Source organism: Oncorhynchus mykiss, chromosome 11 (assembly GCF_057628025.1).
Source record: "Oncorhynchus mykiss isolate SJ-2025 chromosome 11, ASM5762802v1, whole genome shotgun sequence".
In the NCBI taxonomy this organism is placed as follows: Eukaryota; Metazoa; Chordata; class Actinopteri; order Salmoniformes; family Salmonidae; genus Oncorhynchus; species Oncorhynchus mykiss.
Window position 1 is genome coordinate 87,979,116 of NC_143032.1, and position 14,591 is coordinate 87,993,706.

The 14,591-nt window shown below is 41.1% G+C and overlaps 1 protein-coding gene across 15 annotated transcripts in view; it reads left to right on the forward strand.

The window, feature by feature from the left end:
- The first annotated feature begins 807 nt into the window (after positions 1–807).
- Positions 808–14,591, forward strand: part of smarca2 (SWI/SNF related BAF chromatin remodeling complex subunit ATPase 2) — a 168,129-nt gene continuing 154,345 nt past the window's right edge. For 6 of the 15 annotated variants that reach the window (XM_090191295.1, XM_090191298.1, XM_090191300.1 and 3 more), the window contains exons 1-4: positions 808–946; positions 2,723–2,937; positions 3,112–3,244; positions 6,596–6,964. In XM_090191295.1, coding sequence (XP_090047421.1) covers positions 2,755–2,937; positions 3,112–3,244; positions 6,596–6,964 — 685 coding nt within the window. In that variant the 5' untranslated portion in view covers positions 808–946; positions 2,723–2,754. The remainder of the gene's footprint in view (positions 947–2,722; positions 2,938–3,111; positions 3,245–6,595; positions 6,965–14,591) is intronic. The other 9 variants (XM_090191301.1, XM_090191307.1, XM_090191305.1 and 6 more) reach the window with 4 other exon arrangements.

Sequence of the window (14,591 nt, forward strand, 5' to 3'; positions counted from 1 at the left end):
TCTACAGACCGTCACTCTATAGCAGGCCTATCTATCCAGGAGTTAACCCTCATCAGGTCTATAGACCATCACTCTATAACAGGCCTATCTATCCAGGAGTTAACCCTCATCAGGTCTACAGACCTTCACTCTATAGCAGGCCTATCTATCCAGGAGTTAACCCTCATCAGGTCTATAGACCATCACTCTATAACAGGCCTATCTATCCAGGAGTTAACCCTCATCAGGTCATGTGGTTAGGAAAAACTCCTGGCTCTAGATATTCTATCAGATGTTTTGTTTATATTAACGAAAACTAAACACCAGATAATCACAGTAGGCCTACTATAATGCTGTTCTGGCATGTTCACCATTTGCCACATAATCACATTAATTTCCTATTTAATCAAATATTTGAATGTTGGGAAATGTAGTTTTACAACAAGAAACAACAACAGAAAGATGTCTAGACTTACATATAATTATCAGTGGCTTTTGCAATGGTACATATGCACACAGCACAGCTCCTTCGGGAAAGTCAAGGAATAGACAAAGCTACACAGCCTTTGTGAATAGTGAATGATGTGGTTCGAGAGGAGCACGTTTTCAATTTAATTTCGATGTATTTATTTGGCATGTTTTGTAACATTACGTTGGAAACTTTGTCAGAGCGGGCACTGTAATAACGAGTTTTCCACACGCACGAAGACACTTTTTTTCTCAGTGATTTCTGAACATTAGTCCCGCCTTAGAACGGAGAAAGTAATAACTGATGTATTCTTTAACCAATCATTTTACAGTTTAGTGGTATTTTCATGCGGTCTCGGCAAATCAAAAGAGCCTGAACTTGAGACGTCAAAAAAACAGAGAGGGAGGGACCGTACAGATAGCAGTCATATTTTAAAGCAGAAATATATATATATATATATATATATTTTAGACTGAATTCCGTTTAGTCTACCGTAAGGTAAATAGAGTTCAAGTTTACTGTATTTGACAAATAGTTATACCGAATGTTTATTGGCCGTTACGTTGCTAGCTAGCTTGTTATTAGTAGGTTACAGTACATTTGATTTGAAGTTGGTGGCATGCTTTTGCTAGCTAGCTAACTTAGCTAGCTACTGTTAACTACCGTTAGCCACTATTCGTTCTGTTGAATTATCCGTTTTTTATATCATGAGTTGGGGTGTTAAAAAAAACTGCTTAGTAAATCCTAATAAATGTCATTTATTCTGCGTGATCACATTTCACATGTCAACTTTTATTTCCCGTCCCTGACGGTTTATTTTGGTTGATAGCAACGGCCACCATATTAGAAGTTAAGCAGAGAAACGGTCGTTCAGGGAAGGAGTGATCCAATCAGCGCTGCTCGTCCCCCAACATCTGTACACGATTTGATCAATTTTTTAGCAAGAACGTAAATGCTTTGCCATCATTTCATGCATCCACGTATTAACATAGACACTTTTTTTTAGCGAGTTGAGATGACAAATGTTTATGAAATAAATAGCTACTTTGCAACAGCGTTGACAGACCTGCAAAAGTTGAGGCCTGCTTTCAGATTACATTTTTGGTCAGGAAGTGACAGCTCAGCTCGACCGTCCTCGTTTTCAGCTGTGATAAAAAACATGCCAAACCGTTATCTTCGCCATTTGTATTGTCTTGTGTAAAGCCTCTACGTTGTTTAAGTGATTTAGACGTATGCGTACTCTGGTTTGCTTCACTAAGCTACTAAACAAAACATTTTTGGTTGGAATTGACGAAACTATGCGCCATTAAAGCTCACACATTCGATAATCCAGTTATGCGGGTAATATGCGTAGCTACAGTAAATTAAATAAAGATATTTATCTAACTACACCTTCCCTTGATCCTAATGAAACACTTCGCATATGCACGTGTTGACAGGTCAGTCAGCTGGGAGGAGGCGTGTTGGGTTAAATCAGGACATTTTTATGCAAATGTAGACGCTCCGCTGCTCTGCTTCGGCTGTTTCAAACCCTGTTTTCCTTCCCGTTTTTTATCACAGGGACATTCCACGATAACAGAATGATGTAAACAAAACCAATGATTGCAAAGTTAAACAAACTATACCAGTGTATGCACAAGGACTACTTTTAACAGTTTCCAGTGCACATTTTCCAAAAACACATTTACTTGAACACCGCTCGGGGCTTAGTCTGACCCCAAACTACTACATGGGGTCAGTTCACTTCCATGAAACGTTTGCTATGTTGTGTTACGGTTTGTACTGAACTGAACTCGTTTCCCTAAAATGTTGTTCAACGTTCTTGAACAGACTTTGAGTTACATTTGCTCCATTTGGAAACAGAATTATGGCACTACTTTTACAGTGGAAATTGTTAAATGTAATCCTTGTGCATAGAGTTGTATGGTTTGTTTAACGTTGCAATTGTTTGACATACATTTAAAGTGAAAAATCTGAGTTTCAGCATCATTCTGTTACTGTGGAATTGCCCCACACTGTTTAGTCGTATCATCTAAAAATTCACACTTATTTTATTAGAAATACTCATCCTATGATGTGTAGTGACCTATTTTGATGTATAGCCTATTATTTGATGTCTATTCGCAATTACCAATAATGATTAGTGTCTGAAATATCAAGCTGACTTACAAAAAGTAAAAAACATTTATATGTGGTTTATCAATAATAAACAAATCAATAACAACAAAATGATGAAATAAATGTAATGACTAAACTTCCTCCTCTCCGGTGTAGTACAGTCAGTCAGCCAGCCAGTAGATCAGTAGATGTCCACTCCTACGGAGCATGCGGGTGGTATGTCCCAGCCCCACCCGGGTCCCTCTCCGTGCCCAGGCCGGTCCCCAGGACCAGGCCCCTCCCCTAGCTCCGGACCCCCCAGCGGACCCCCCAGCCTACAGGGGCAGGGGGCTGGGGACTACCTTCAGGACACCATGCTCCCCATGCACCAGGTAACCCTCAACACTACAACACACCCACAGTGCTGAAGTTGCTGTATGATACAGTATATAAAATATGCCACAGATATCCTATTGAATGACTATATGTAATTGTATAATATGTGCGCTATGCACTTCACTAAAGGCGAGCCACAGTATCCCAGGTTGATGTGAATGTGTTTCCAGCCGATGGAGGGCGTTGATGAGAAGGGGATGGGAGATGAGACGAACTATGGCCAGATGAAGGGAGTTGGGATGAGGGCGCTACACAGCGGAATGGGCCCTTCACAGAGCCCTCTGGACCAGCACATCAACCAAGGTAACACAGCGACAAAACACAGCACAGCAAATACAGTAATGTAGAAAGCTATATACACTGAGCGTACAAAGCATTAGGAACACCTTCCTAATATGGAGTTGCACCCCCTTTTGCCCTCAGAACAGCATCAATTTGTTCTACAAGGTGTCGAAAGCATTTCATATGGATGCTGACCCATGTTGACTCCAATGCTTCCCACAGTTGTCAAGTTTACTGTATGTCATTTGGGTGGTGGACCATTCTTGATACACAAAGGAAACTGTTGAGAGTGAAAAACCCAGCAGTGTTGCAGTTCTTGACACACTCAAACCGGTGCGCCCCCCTTTTGCCGTTCAAAGGCAGGTACATCTTTTTTCTTGCCCATTCTCTGAATGGCACACAAACAATCCATGTTGTTTTATCTGTGTGTTTGTTTTTAGGATTTTACTGCTAGCTTGGGTTATCTTATGTGGAAGACAGTTCCATGTAGTCATGGCTCTGTGTAGTACTGATTTTACTGCTATCTTGGGTAACTGATGTGGAAGAGACTTCTATGTAGTCATGGCTCTGTGTAGTACTGTGTGCTTCCCAAAGTCTGTTCTGGACTTGGGGACTGTGAAGAGACATCTAGTGGCATGTCTTGGGTGTCTGAGTGTGTTAGCTGTTTGAACAGAGAGTTTGGTGTTTTCAACACATCAATACCTCTCAAAGACAAGTCATGATGCAGTCAATCTCTCGACTTTGAGTCAGGTAGATTTATCCCATGTAGAAACCTTTTTCGTGACTTTGAGTCAGGTAGATTTATCCCATGTAGAAACCTTTTTCGTGACTTTGAGTCAGGAGAGATTGACATGCATGTTATTGATATTAGCCCTCTGTGTACATTTAAGGGTCAGCTGTGCTGCTCTGTTCTGGTCCAACTGTAATTTACCTATGTTTATCTTTATGTCCCTGGGCAGTAGTCCAGGTGTGATGAAACTAAGGCCTATAGGACTTATTTAATTGATTGTGATGTCAAGAAAGCAGAGCAGCACTTTATTACAGACAGACTTCTCCCTATTTTAGCTACCATTGCATCAATATGTTTTGACAATTTACAGTCCAGTGTTACACCAAGCAGTTTAGTCTCCTCTATTTGCTCTGTTGCCTCATTTACTATCACCAACACATTGATCCACGTCCTTATTTATATTTTCTAATATTTAGCTCACATATCTGAGGTCTAATGTTTAACACACATATAGCACACATACCTGATGTATAACACACATACCTGATATATAATCTATAAAACACATACCTGATGTATAATCTACAGTATAAAACACATACCTGATGTATAACACACATACCTGATGTATAATCTACAGTACAAAACGCATACCTGATGTATAATCTACAGTACAAAACACATACCTGATGTATAATCTATAAAACACATACCTGATGTATAATCTACAGTTTAAAACACATACCTGCTGTATAATCTATAAAACACATACCTGATGTATAACACACATACCTGATGTATAATCTACAGTACAAAACACATACCTGATGTATAATCTATAAAACACATACCTGATGTATAATCTACAGTACAAAACACATACCTGATGTATAATCTATAAAACACATACCTGATGTATAACACACATACCTGATGTATAATCTACAGTACAAAACACATACCTGATGTATAATCTATAAAACACATACCAGATGTATAATCTACAGTTTAAAACACGTACCTGATGTATAATCTATTAAACACATACCTGATGTATAATCTACAGTACAAAACACATACCTGATGTATAATCTACAGTATAAAACACATACCTGATGTATAATCTACGGTTTAAAACACATACCTGATGTATAACACACATACCTGATGTATAATCTACAGTACAAAACACATACCTGATGTATAACACACATACCTGATGTATAATCTATAAAACACATACCTGATGTATAATCTACAGTACAAAATGCATACCTGATGTATAATCTATAAAACACATACCTGATGTATAATCTACAGTTTAAAACACGTACCTGATGTATAATCTATAAAATACATACCTGATGTATAATCTACAGTATAAAACACATACCTGATGTATAATCTACGGTTTAAAACACATACCTGATGTATAACACACATACCTGATGTATAATCTACAGTACAAAACGCATACCTGATGTATAATCTACAGTTTAAAAGACATACCTGATGTATAATCTATAAAACGCATACCTGATGTATAATCTACAGTTTAAAACACATACCTGATGTATAATCTATAAAACGCATACCTGATGTATAATCTACAGTTTAAAACACATACCTGATGTATAATCTATAAAACACATACCTGATGTATAATCTACAGTACAAAACACATACCTGATGTATAACACACATACATGATGTATAATCTACGGTTTAAAACACATACCTGATGTATAATCTATAAAACACATACCTGATGTATAATCTACAGTATAAAACACATACCTGATGTATAATCTACAGTACAAAACACATACCTGATGTATAACACACATACATGATGTATAATCTACGGTTTAAAACACATACCTGATGTATAATCTATAAAACACATACCTGATGTATAATCTACAGTATAAAACACATACCTGATATATAATCTACAGTACAAAACACATACCTGATGTATAATCTACAGTATAATACACATACCTGATGTGTAATCTATAAAACACATACCTGATGTATAATCTACAGTATAAAACACATACCTGATGTATAACACACATACCTGATGTATAATCTACAGTACAAAACACATACCTGATATATAATCTACAGTACAAAACACATACCTGATGTATAATCTACAGTACAAAACACATACCTGATATATAATCTACAGTACAAAACACATACCTGATGTATAATCTACAGTACAAAACACATACCTGATGTATAATCTATAAAACACATACCTGATGTATAATCTACAGTTTAAAACACATACCTGATGCATAATCTATAAAACACATACCTGATGTATAATCTACAGTACAAAACACATACCTGATGTATAATCTACGGTTTAAAACACATACCTGATGTATAACACACATACCTGATGTATAATCTACAGTACAAAACACATACCTGATATATAATCTACAGTACAAAACACATACCTGATGTATAATCTACAGTACAAAACACATACCTGATGTATAATCTACAGTACAAAACACATACCTGATGTATAATCTACAGTACAAAACACATACCTGATGTATAATCTACAGTACAAAACACATACCTGATGTATAATCTACATACTGTTGTCTCTCCTGTAGGCTACATGCCCCCACAACCCTCCCCCCTGGGTGTCCCAGAGCACGCTTCCAGCCCCCTATCCAGGGGCGGCCCTACGCCTCCCATGCCCCCTCAGATGTCCCCCGTCCCGTCGGGCTCCATGATACCCCAGATGGACCCCCAGTCAGCCATGGGTCCACAGGGGCCTCTTGGTCGTGGCTGCTCCTCCTTCAGCCCTGTCCAATTACAGCAACTCCGGGCCCAGATCCTGGCCTATAAGATTCTGGGGCGGGGCCAACCGCTTCCTGAAAACCTCCAGCTGGCGGTCCAGGGCAAGAGGAGTCTGCCCACCATGCAGCAACAACAGCAGCAGCAGCCGAGCACTGGCAGCCCCTACAGCAGGCCTCCTGGTAGGTGACACTTAGGGCCAATTCCAAATGGAGCCCTAGACCCTATGCACTTGTGGAGATCTGAGAGGTATTGACAGGTGTTCGTAATATAGCAACAGCTCCACCTAGACCTCTTGACAGGCTAGGTGGAAGTTTCACCATATTGCTTAGGCTAATCAAATCCACTCAGATCATCACAAGGGGTCCTACTAATCACCCCAAACAACCCTAAACAACACCAAACAGGTACCCCAAAGTAGCCAACACAACCTCAAACAGGTACCCCAAACAGGTACCCCAAAGTACTCCAAACAGGTACCCAAACAACCCCAAACAGGTACCCAAACAACCCCAAAGCACCCCAAACAATCCCGAACAGGTACTCCAAACAGGTATCCAAACAGGTACCCAAACAACCTCAAATCACCCCAAACAGGTACCCAAACAACCCCAAAACTCCCCAAACAGGGTACCCAAACAACCCCAAAGCACCCCAAACAGGTACCCAAACAACCCCAAAGCACTCCAAACAGGTACTCCAAACAGGTACCCAAACAGGTACCCAAACAACCCTAAAGTACTCCAAACAGGTACACCAGACAACCCCAAAGCACCCCAAACAGGTACCCAAACAACCCCAAAGCACCCTAAACAGGTACTCCAAACAGGTACCCAAACAGGTACCCAGACAACCCCAAAGTACTCCAAACAGGTACACCAGACAACCCCAAAGTACTCCAAACAGGTACCCAAACAACCCCAAACAGGTACTCTAAACAGGTACACCAGACAACCCCAAAGTACTCCAAACAGGTACCCAAACAACCCCAAAGTACTCCAAACAGGTACACCAGACAACCCCAAAAAGGTACCCCAAAGGGGAAGCCTGGCTTGCAACCTTTTGGTTAGTTACTCCAGGTAGTGGTGGAAAACACTGCCAAAGTACCCCAAACAGGTACCCGAATGTACCTCAAACTTTTAAAGATCTGACCCAGGAGAATGCAGCCCAGTAGTGAAAATACAGGTTGGATTCACATAGTTGGCAGAATATAATCTTAAAGGGGAAGTTCACCTAAAACCACTTCTGGGCCCTTTTGATCACTAAATTATTCCATGTGTTATTTCATAGTTTTGATGTCTTCACTATTATTCTACAATGTAGAAAATAGTACAAATAAAGAAAAACCCTTGAAAAACCCTTGGTGTTCTAAAACTTTTGACTGGTGGTGTATATAAAAACGTATGTGGACACACCTTTAAATTAGTCGGTTCTGCTGTTTCAGCCACACCCATTGCTGACAGGTCTATACAATCTAGCACCCAGCCATGCAATCTCCATAGAAAAACATTGGCTGTAGAATGACCTTACTGAAAAGCTCAGTGACTTTTTTTACTCTGTTTAAGTTTTGAACATACACACACACAGACAAGACAAAGAAATATAGATAATATACTCAACTAGAAAAAAAAATAATAATAAAAAATAGCTTTAAACATACCATACTTTAGACAAGTTAAACACACCAGGCAGAAGGCTACAGAGGTTAAAGGGCAATCTATAGTACAGGGACAGAGCAAACACCTCACCATTGTTCCTGTAAACAGTCAAGGGATAAGGGTGGAGAAATGCAACCAATCACAGAGAGTCATGGCCACAGACCGACCAGCCACTGGACAAAAAAAAAGTTTACAATGCTTTAAAATAAAAAAATAAAATGATTATTCATGTAGGCGTGAACAAAATGTAAAAATAACTGGGAAAAACAAGCTCACACTTCAGTCTCTGCCTGGGCAAGATGAACAAGGCATCTGCGGACCACAATCAATAAGCACATGGACCTTAATGCCCCCCCAGCAAAAACACAGAGAGGAGCTCCTCCAACCCTTAAGTCACAGACTTATTTTAGTATTAATTGGAATGCCATCAGAGGATGGACTGTTTAAAGTAAGACCGGAATGGAGCCCAAGCCTCATCAAACAGTTTGGGGTTCCCACGTGAATTGAATTTAATTTTTTCTAGTTTCAGAGAGCACAACACATCCCTCACCCAATATTTCTAAGATGGGGGAGCTGCCATCTTCCAGTTCTGTAGTATTAGCCGTCTAGCTAAAAGAGTTGTATAAGCAACAGTGTCCGACTGGATTCTTGATAGGGGGGTACCCATGGGCAGTACTCCAAAAAGGGCTGTAAGGGGAGACGGATCTATAACAGTGTCATATATATCAGAGAAACATTTAAATATTATTTCCCAGAAACCTGACAGTTTATGACAGCCCCAAAACATATGCAACAGTATGGCTGGTTCCACCTTACATCTGACACAGGTAGGATCAAAATCAGAGAATATTCTTTCAAGTTTGGTCCCCGACCAGTGGATACGGTGAACCACCTTGAATTGAATGAGGCTGTGTCTAGTGCTAAAAGAGGACGAGTGCACCCCGTGCAGCACAGATTCCCAGGCGTCTTCCCCAAGTTCCTCTCCCAAATCCTTTTCCCATCGAGTCTTTAAAGGCACCAAAGAAGGGTTCTGTAAGTCATGAATGATTGCATATACATCTGAAATTGCGCCCCTAGGATGCTTGTATAGCTCCAAGATGCTCTCTATAGCTGTATTCGCAGGCCTATTGGGAAATCCAGGTGGTTTAGCCCTGACAAAGTTTCTAGTCTGGAGATAGCGGAAAAAGTGGGATTGGGGGAGATTTAACTTTTCCTGCAGCTGAGAAAAAGAGGCAAATGTATCATCAAAGAATAATTGGGCTAGCGAGGAAAGGCCTAGTGAGTGCCAAATGCCAAAAGCCCCGTCATTCAAAGATGGAGGAAATAAAATGTTCTGATTGATTGGGCCTGATAGAGAAAAGCCTCGGAGGCTAAAGGCTAAACGGAACTGATTCCAAATTTTAAGAGACTGCTTTACAATTAAGTTGGCACACCTTTTGCCTAGGGACACTGGGAGAGACGAGCACAGCACAGAGGAAAGTGCTGCAGGTTTACACGATTCAGACTCCATCTGGACCCAGAGTGGTCTAGGGCCAGTAGGATCAGTCCAGTAGTATGTCTGAAAATTTGGTAGAGCTAAACCCCCCAATGACCTAGGCTTCTGTAAATGTTTTCTACCAATCCGTGGTACCTTGCCATCCCAAATAAAATGCATGAATGTTTGATCCAGTGAAATAAAAAAAGATTTTGGAATAAAAATGGGTAAACATTGAAATAAATATAAACATTTGGGCAACACATTCATTTTAATGACATTAATCCTTCCGATAAGAGAAAGGGGTAGCGAATTCCAAAAAGTAAAAGATTGTTTCAATCTGTCTGCTAGAGCAACAAAGTTTTCCTGAAATGAATATTTCCTTGTCACTTTTACTCCCAAGTAAGTGAATTGATCCCGGACAATCCTAAACTGAGAACTTGTGAAAGAGCACTTTAAAGCAGCCTTGTTTACCGGAAAAAGCTCACTCTTGCCTAGATTCAGCTTGTACCCTGAGATAGATCCAAACTTTTTAAGAACAGATAGGGCACGTGGCAATGAGGTATCGGGGTTGGAGATAAACAAAAGGAGGTCGTCAGCATATAGCGAGACTTTCTGCTCCCAGCCCGCCCTGATTATGCCTTGAATGGCATCATTAGAGCGTAGTGCAATGGCGAGAGGCTCGATTGCCAAAGCAAACAACAAGGGGGAGAGTGGGCAACCCTGTCTGGATCCGCGGTGCAAGTCCGTACCGAAGCCATGGGGGAAAAATAAAGAATCTTCATCCACGCAATGAATTTGGGGCCAAAGCCAAATCTATAAAGGGCAGCTGTTAGGTAATCCCACTCAACGCGGTCAAACGCTTTTTCGGCATCAAGTGAGACCACCACCTCCGGGTCCTCCGACGCTGGGGAGTACAGTATATTCATAAGGCGCCTAATATTGAAAAATAAATGCCTATTTCTCACAAAGCCAGTCTGGCCAGAGTGTATTACTTGGTGCAGCAAGCCTTCCATACGGATGGCTAAAAGCTTAGCTAGGATTTTGTAATCACAGTTTAAAAGCGAGATTGGGCGATAGGATCCACATTCCAGGGGGTCTTTGTTTTTCTTTAGTAGTAATGAAATTGAAGCCTGATAAAGACTAGGCGGTAGCTTTGAAGTATTGAGGCACTCTGCAAATAGTCGAGACAAGAATGGGCAAAGCAGACCAGAAAACGTCCTGTAAAATTTGTTTGGAAAACCGTCCGGACCCGGTGATTTACCACTTTTCATTGCGGACACTGCTGTTGCAATCTCCTCAAGCGTAAATTCTTCTTCTAGACAGTCATGGGAGTCTGTATCAATTGAAGGCATATTCAAGCCATTAAAGAAGGAGTCAATCAACAAGGGGTCTTGAGGGGATTCAGAGGTGTATAGCGCAGAGTAAAATTGTTTAAATTGATCATTGATCTCTTTATATATAACTGTGGTGGCACCAGACGGGGTCCTTATTTGTGGGATTAAACGTGAGGCCTCAGATTTACGGATCTGATGCGCAAGGAGTTGTTCATAGACTTTGTATCGAGCTCGCAAGAGTATCAGTTCAGCTTGCCTGGTAGAAAGCTCATCAAATTCAGATTGGAGTAGTTGGCGCTCTTTATGCAGATCAGAGGAAGGATCCGTAGCATACTTCTCATCCAATGTGGCTATGGACTCGCTCAGGTCCCGAAGTCGCTGGGAGCGAACTCTGTTTTGGTTGGCTGTATAAGAAATCATTTGGCCACGTAGGTATGCTTTGAGAGACTCCCATATGGTAGAGCAGGACATACCTGGTGTTGAATTAGTTTCTAGGAATAAGGTAATTTCAGAAGAAATGAAATTGACAAACTCCTTATCTGAGAGTAAAATGGGGTTGAGACGCCATTGATAACACCTAGGAGGTCGCTGGTGAAACTCTAGTTCAAGCACTAATGGTGAATGGTCAGAGATAACAATACTCTCGTAAGTACACTGCCGAAGGTTAGGCAGAAGTTTTTTGTCCAAAAATAAGTAATCAATCCGGGAGTATGTTTGATGAACATGAGAATAAAAGGAATACTGTCTATCTGTAGGATGTAGGAAACGCCAGGCCTCAAACATAGCATATTTCTGAAGAAAGGATTGAATAAGTAGGGCACATTTAGATGGGCCTGTATTTGTTTGTGAGGACTTGTCAAGAACTGGGGACATTTTACAGTTGAAATCCCCCCCTAAAATCAACAAATGAGAATCTAAATTGGGAATAGCAGACAGAAATGAAGAAATGAAACTTGTGTCATCCCAATTGGGAGCATAAACACTAGCCAAAACAAGAGGGGTAGAAAACAGTTCACCGGTTACTATGACGTATCGTCCCTTAGGATCAGCAATAACCTCAGAAGCTACAAAGGGAGTAGCTTTATCAACCAGAATAGCAGCACCTCTTGATTTACTATGAAAGTTCGAGTGGAACACTTGACTAACCCAGTCCTTACGCATCCTAAAATGCTCACCAGTCCTCAAGTGAGTCTCTTGTAGAAATGCAATATTTGCATTCAAACCCTTTAAGTGTGTCAACACCCTCTTACGCTTCACCGGGTTGTTAACCCCTTTGGTATTCCAAGAAATGTACTTGATCGTATTATTTCGGCCCCTCTGGGCATTCCCGTTATTCAACCCTGTCATTAGAGCATAGAATGGAAACGCAATGAGCGCCCAAAACCCCCAGAATAACTTGTCTCAGAGTAATAATGTACGGTGGTAAATGTTTGGAAAAAGTACAGAAAAAAAACTAAAAAGACAGAATGACAACATTAGAACTGAACAATTCAACCTGCCCCCCCCCCATCCCAGACAATACCACCCCAAACGAGGTACAAGCCTAAATAGAACATGTTCTCTTCGCACAGTATGTCTGTGAGAGTGCGGTCTTAAACCTAAACCCACAGTCCCGCTCTTTAAAGTCGCGTTTTGTTAGTGGATCAAGCAGCAAAAAGAAAGATTTGTATGTATTTTTTCAAATAAAAAAAAGGTGAATCCCTTATGCAAACGGAATGACAAAAGCACCACTTGTAGAGATGTATATAATTGTATTCCCCGTCTTATAACAGGCATTGAGAGAGAAAATAAATAAAATGTATAAAGGCTCTCAGCCAAAAATCTAATTTGAAGTAAGGAAATCGTAGTAAGACAATCAAAAATAATAGTAATTATAATAGTAGTCTAGTTGAAGCTGATACAGCTTACAACCAATACCAAAAAACTACGTGTGCTACGTTGAACGTTTGCTGGGCATAAATGACACTCAAAACTTTTAAAATTAAAGTGAGGCCCCAGAAACCGTGTAGCCTCGGGAGACATTTACTGTTTACTGGGTCAATGCAAACGGATGCAGTAAACAAATAACCAAAAATATTTTGAGTCACTGAGACAATGTGTAAACAAACTAAATAGGTGAGCGAGATAAGGCACGCACACTAGATGATCAAAACATTAGATCACATCAAATAAGCCTGAATAGTTTCACCAACTATACAAGACTAGCCTGTTATATATAAACATAATTGTACCACAAGTGGGGTACTTACTATCCACAGTTCGCAAGCAACAGTTGCTGAACTGTGAGCATATTCAAGACTTCATGATGTGACGTTGAATGTGAGCCATAGCCTCATCCGGAGATTCAAATGTGTAGTCTTTACCCTCATGAGATATCCATAAACGGGCCGGGAATCGCAGTCCATACTTCACACTTGGATGGTCCCGAAGTACTCGTTTGGCCTGTCCGAAAGCTGCGCGCTGCCTGGAAACAGTGGGGGAGTAGTCCTGGTAGATGGAAAAGCTCTGTCCTTGAAAGCTCAGAGTGGTATTGCGGGCTCGTCGGAGGATCTCCATCTTCTCATGAAAAAAGTGCACTCGAAGAATTATGTCACGGGGCCTCTCCCCATCCCGGGGCTTTGGGCGCAACGACCGGTGGGCTCGATCAATCAGGGGCTTTTCATCTAAGGCAAGAACATCCTTCAGCAGCCCTGAAACGAAATCCGTGGCGCGATGCATTTCCGCGGACTCTGGGACTGATACAAGTCTCAGATTATTGCGGCGAGAGAATCCCTCTAAACTCACACAGCCCTCCCTCACCTTTTTCAAATCCGCAGCTAGGCGTTTAACTTCAGCCTCCAGGGATGTAGTTAAATCGGAGACATTAGTAGCGGAGGTCTCCAGTGCTGCAATCGTTGTAGTGTGTGACGCAGTTGTTGTTTTGAGTAATGTGATTGCTGGCACAGTCTCGTTCCGCAGGATGGTTAAATCTGTTTTTAAACTATTAGAAATCTCCTGTTTTCATTTCAACTATCTCAGAGCGTAGTAGTTTGATGGCCTCGAGAATGTTCATTTCAGCACCGCCAGGCCAAGCCGCGCCCCCGGGTAAAGTGTGCGTCCCCGGGCCCTCAGACTCAGGAGAGGGCGGTGATGAGAGCGGGTCTTGTAGGCCGGGTTTTCTCAAAGTCATGCTCTTGGCCTTATGTTTGGTCGACATGCTGACATTCGGAAGCAAAGTAGTCTTGTTTTTTACGGGAAGGGATCACCAAATTAATACCTGAAAATAAATACGGTTCTGCTGCAGAATTCACATAAACTTTAAGAATACCACGGGAGCAAACGGAAAACACGTCAGTCGCAC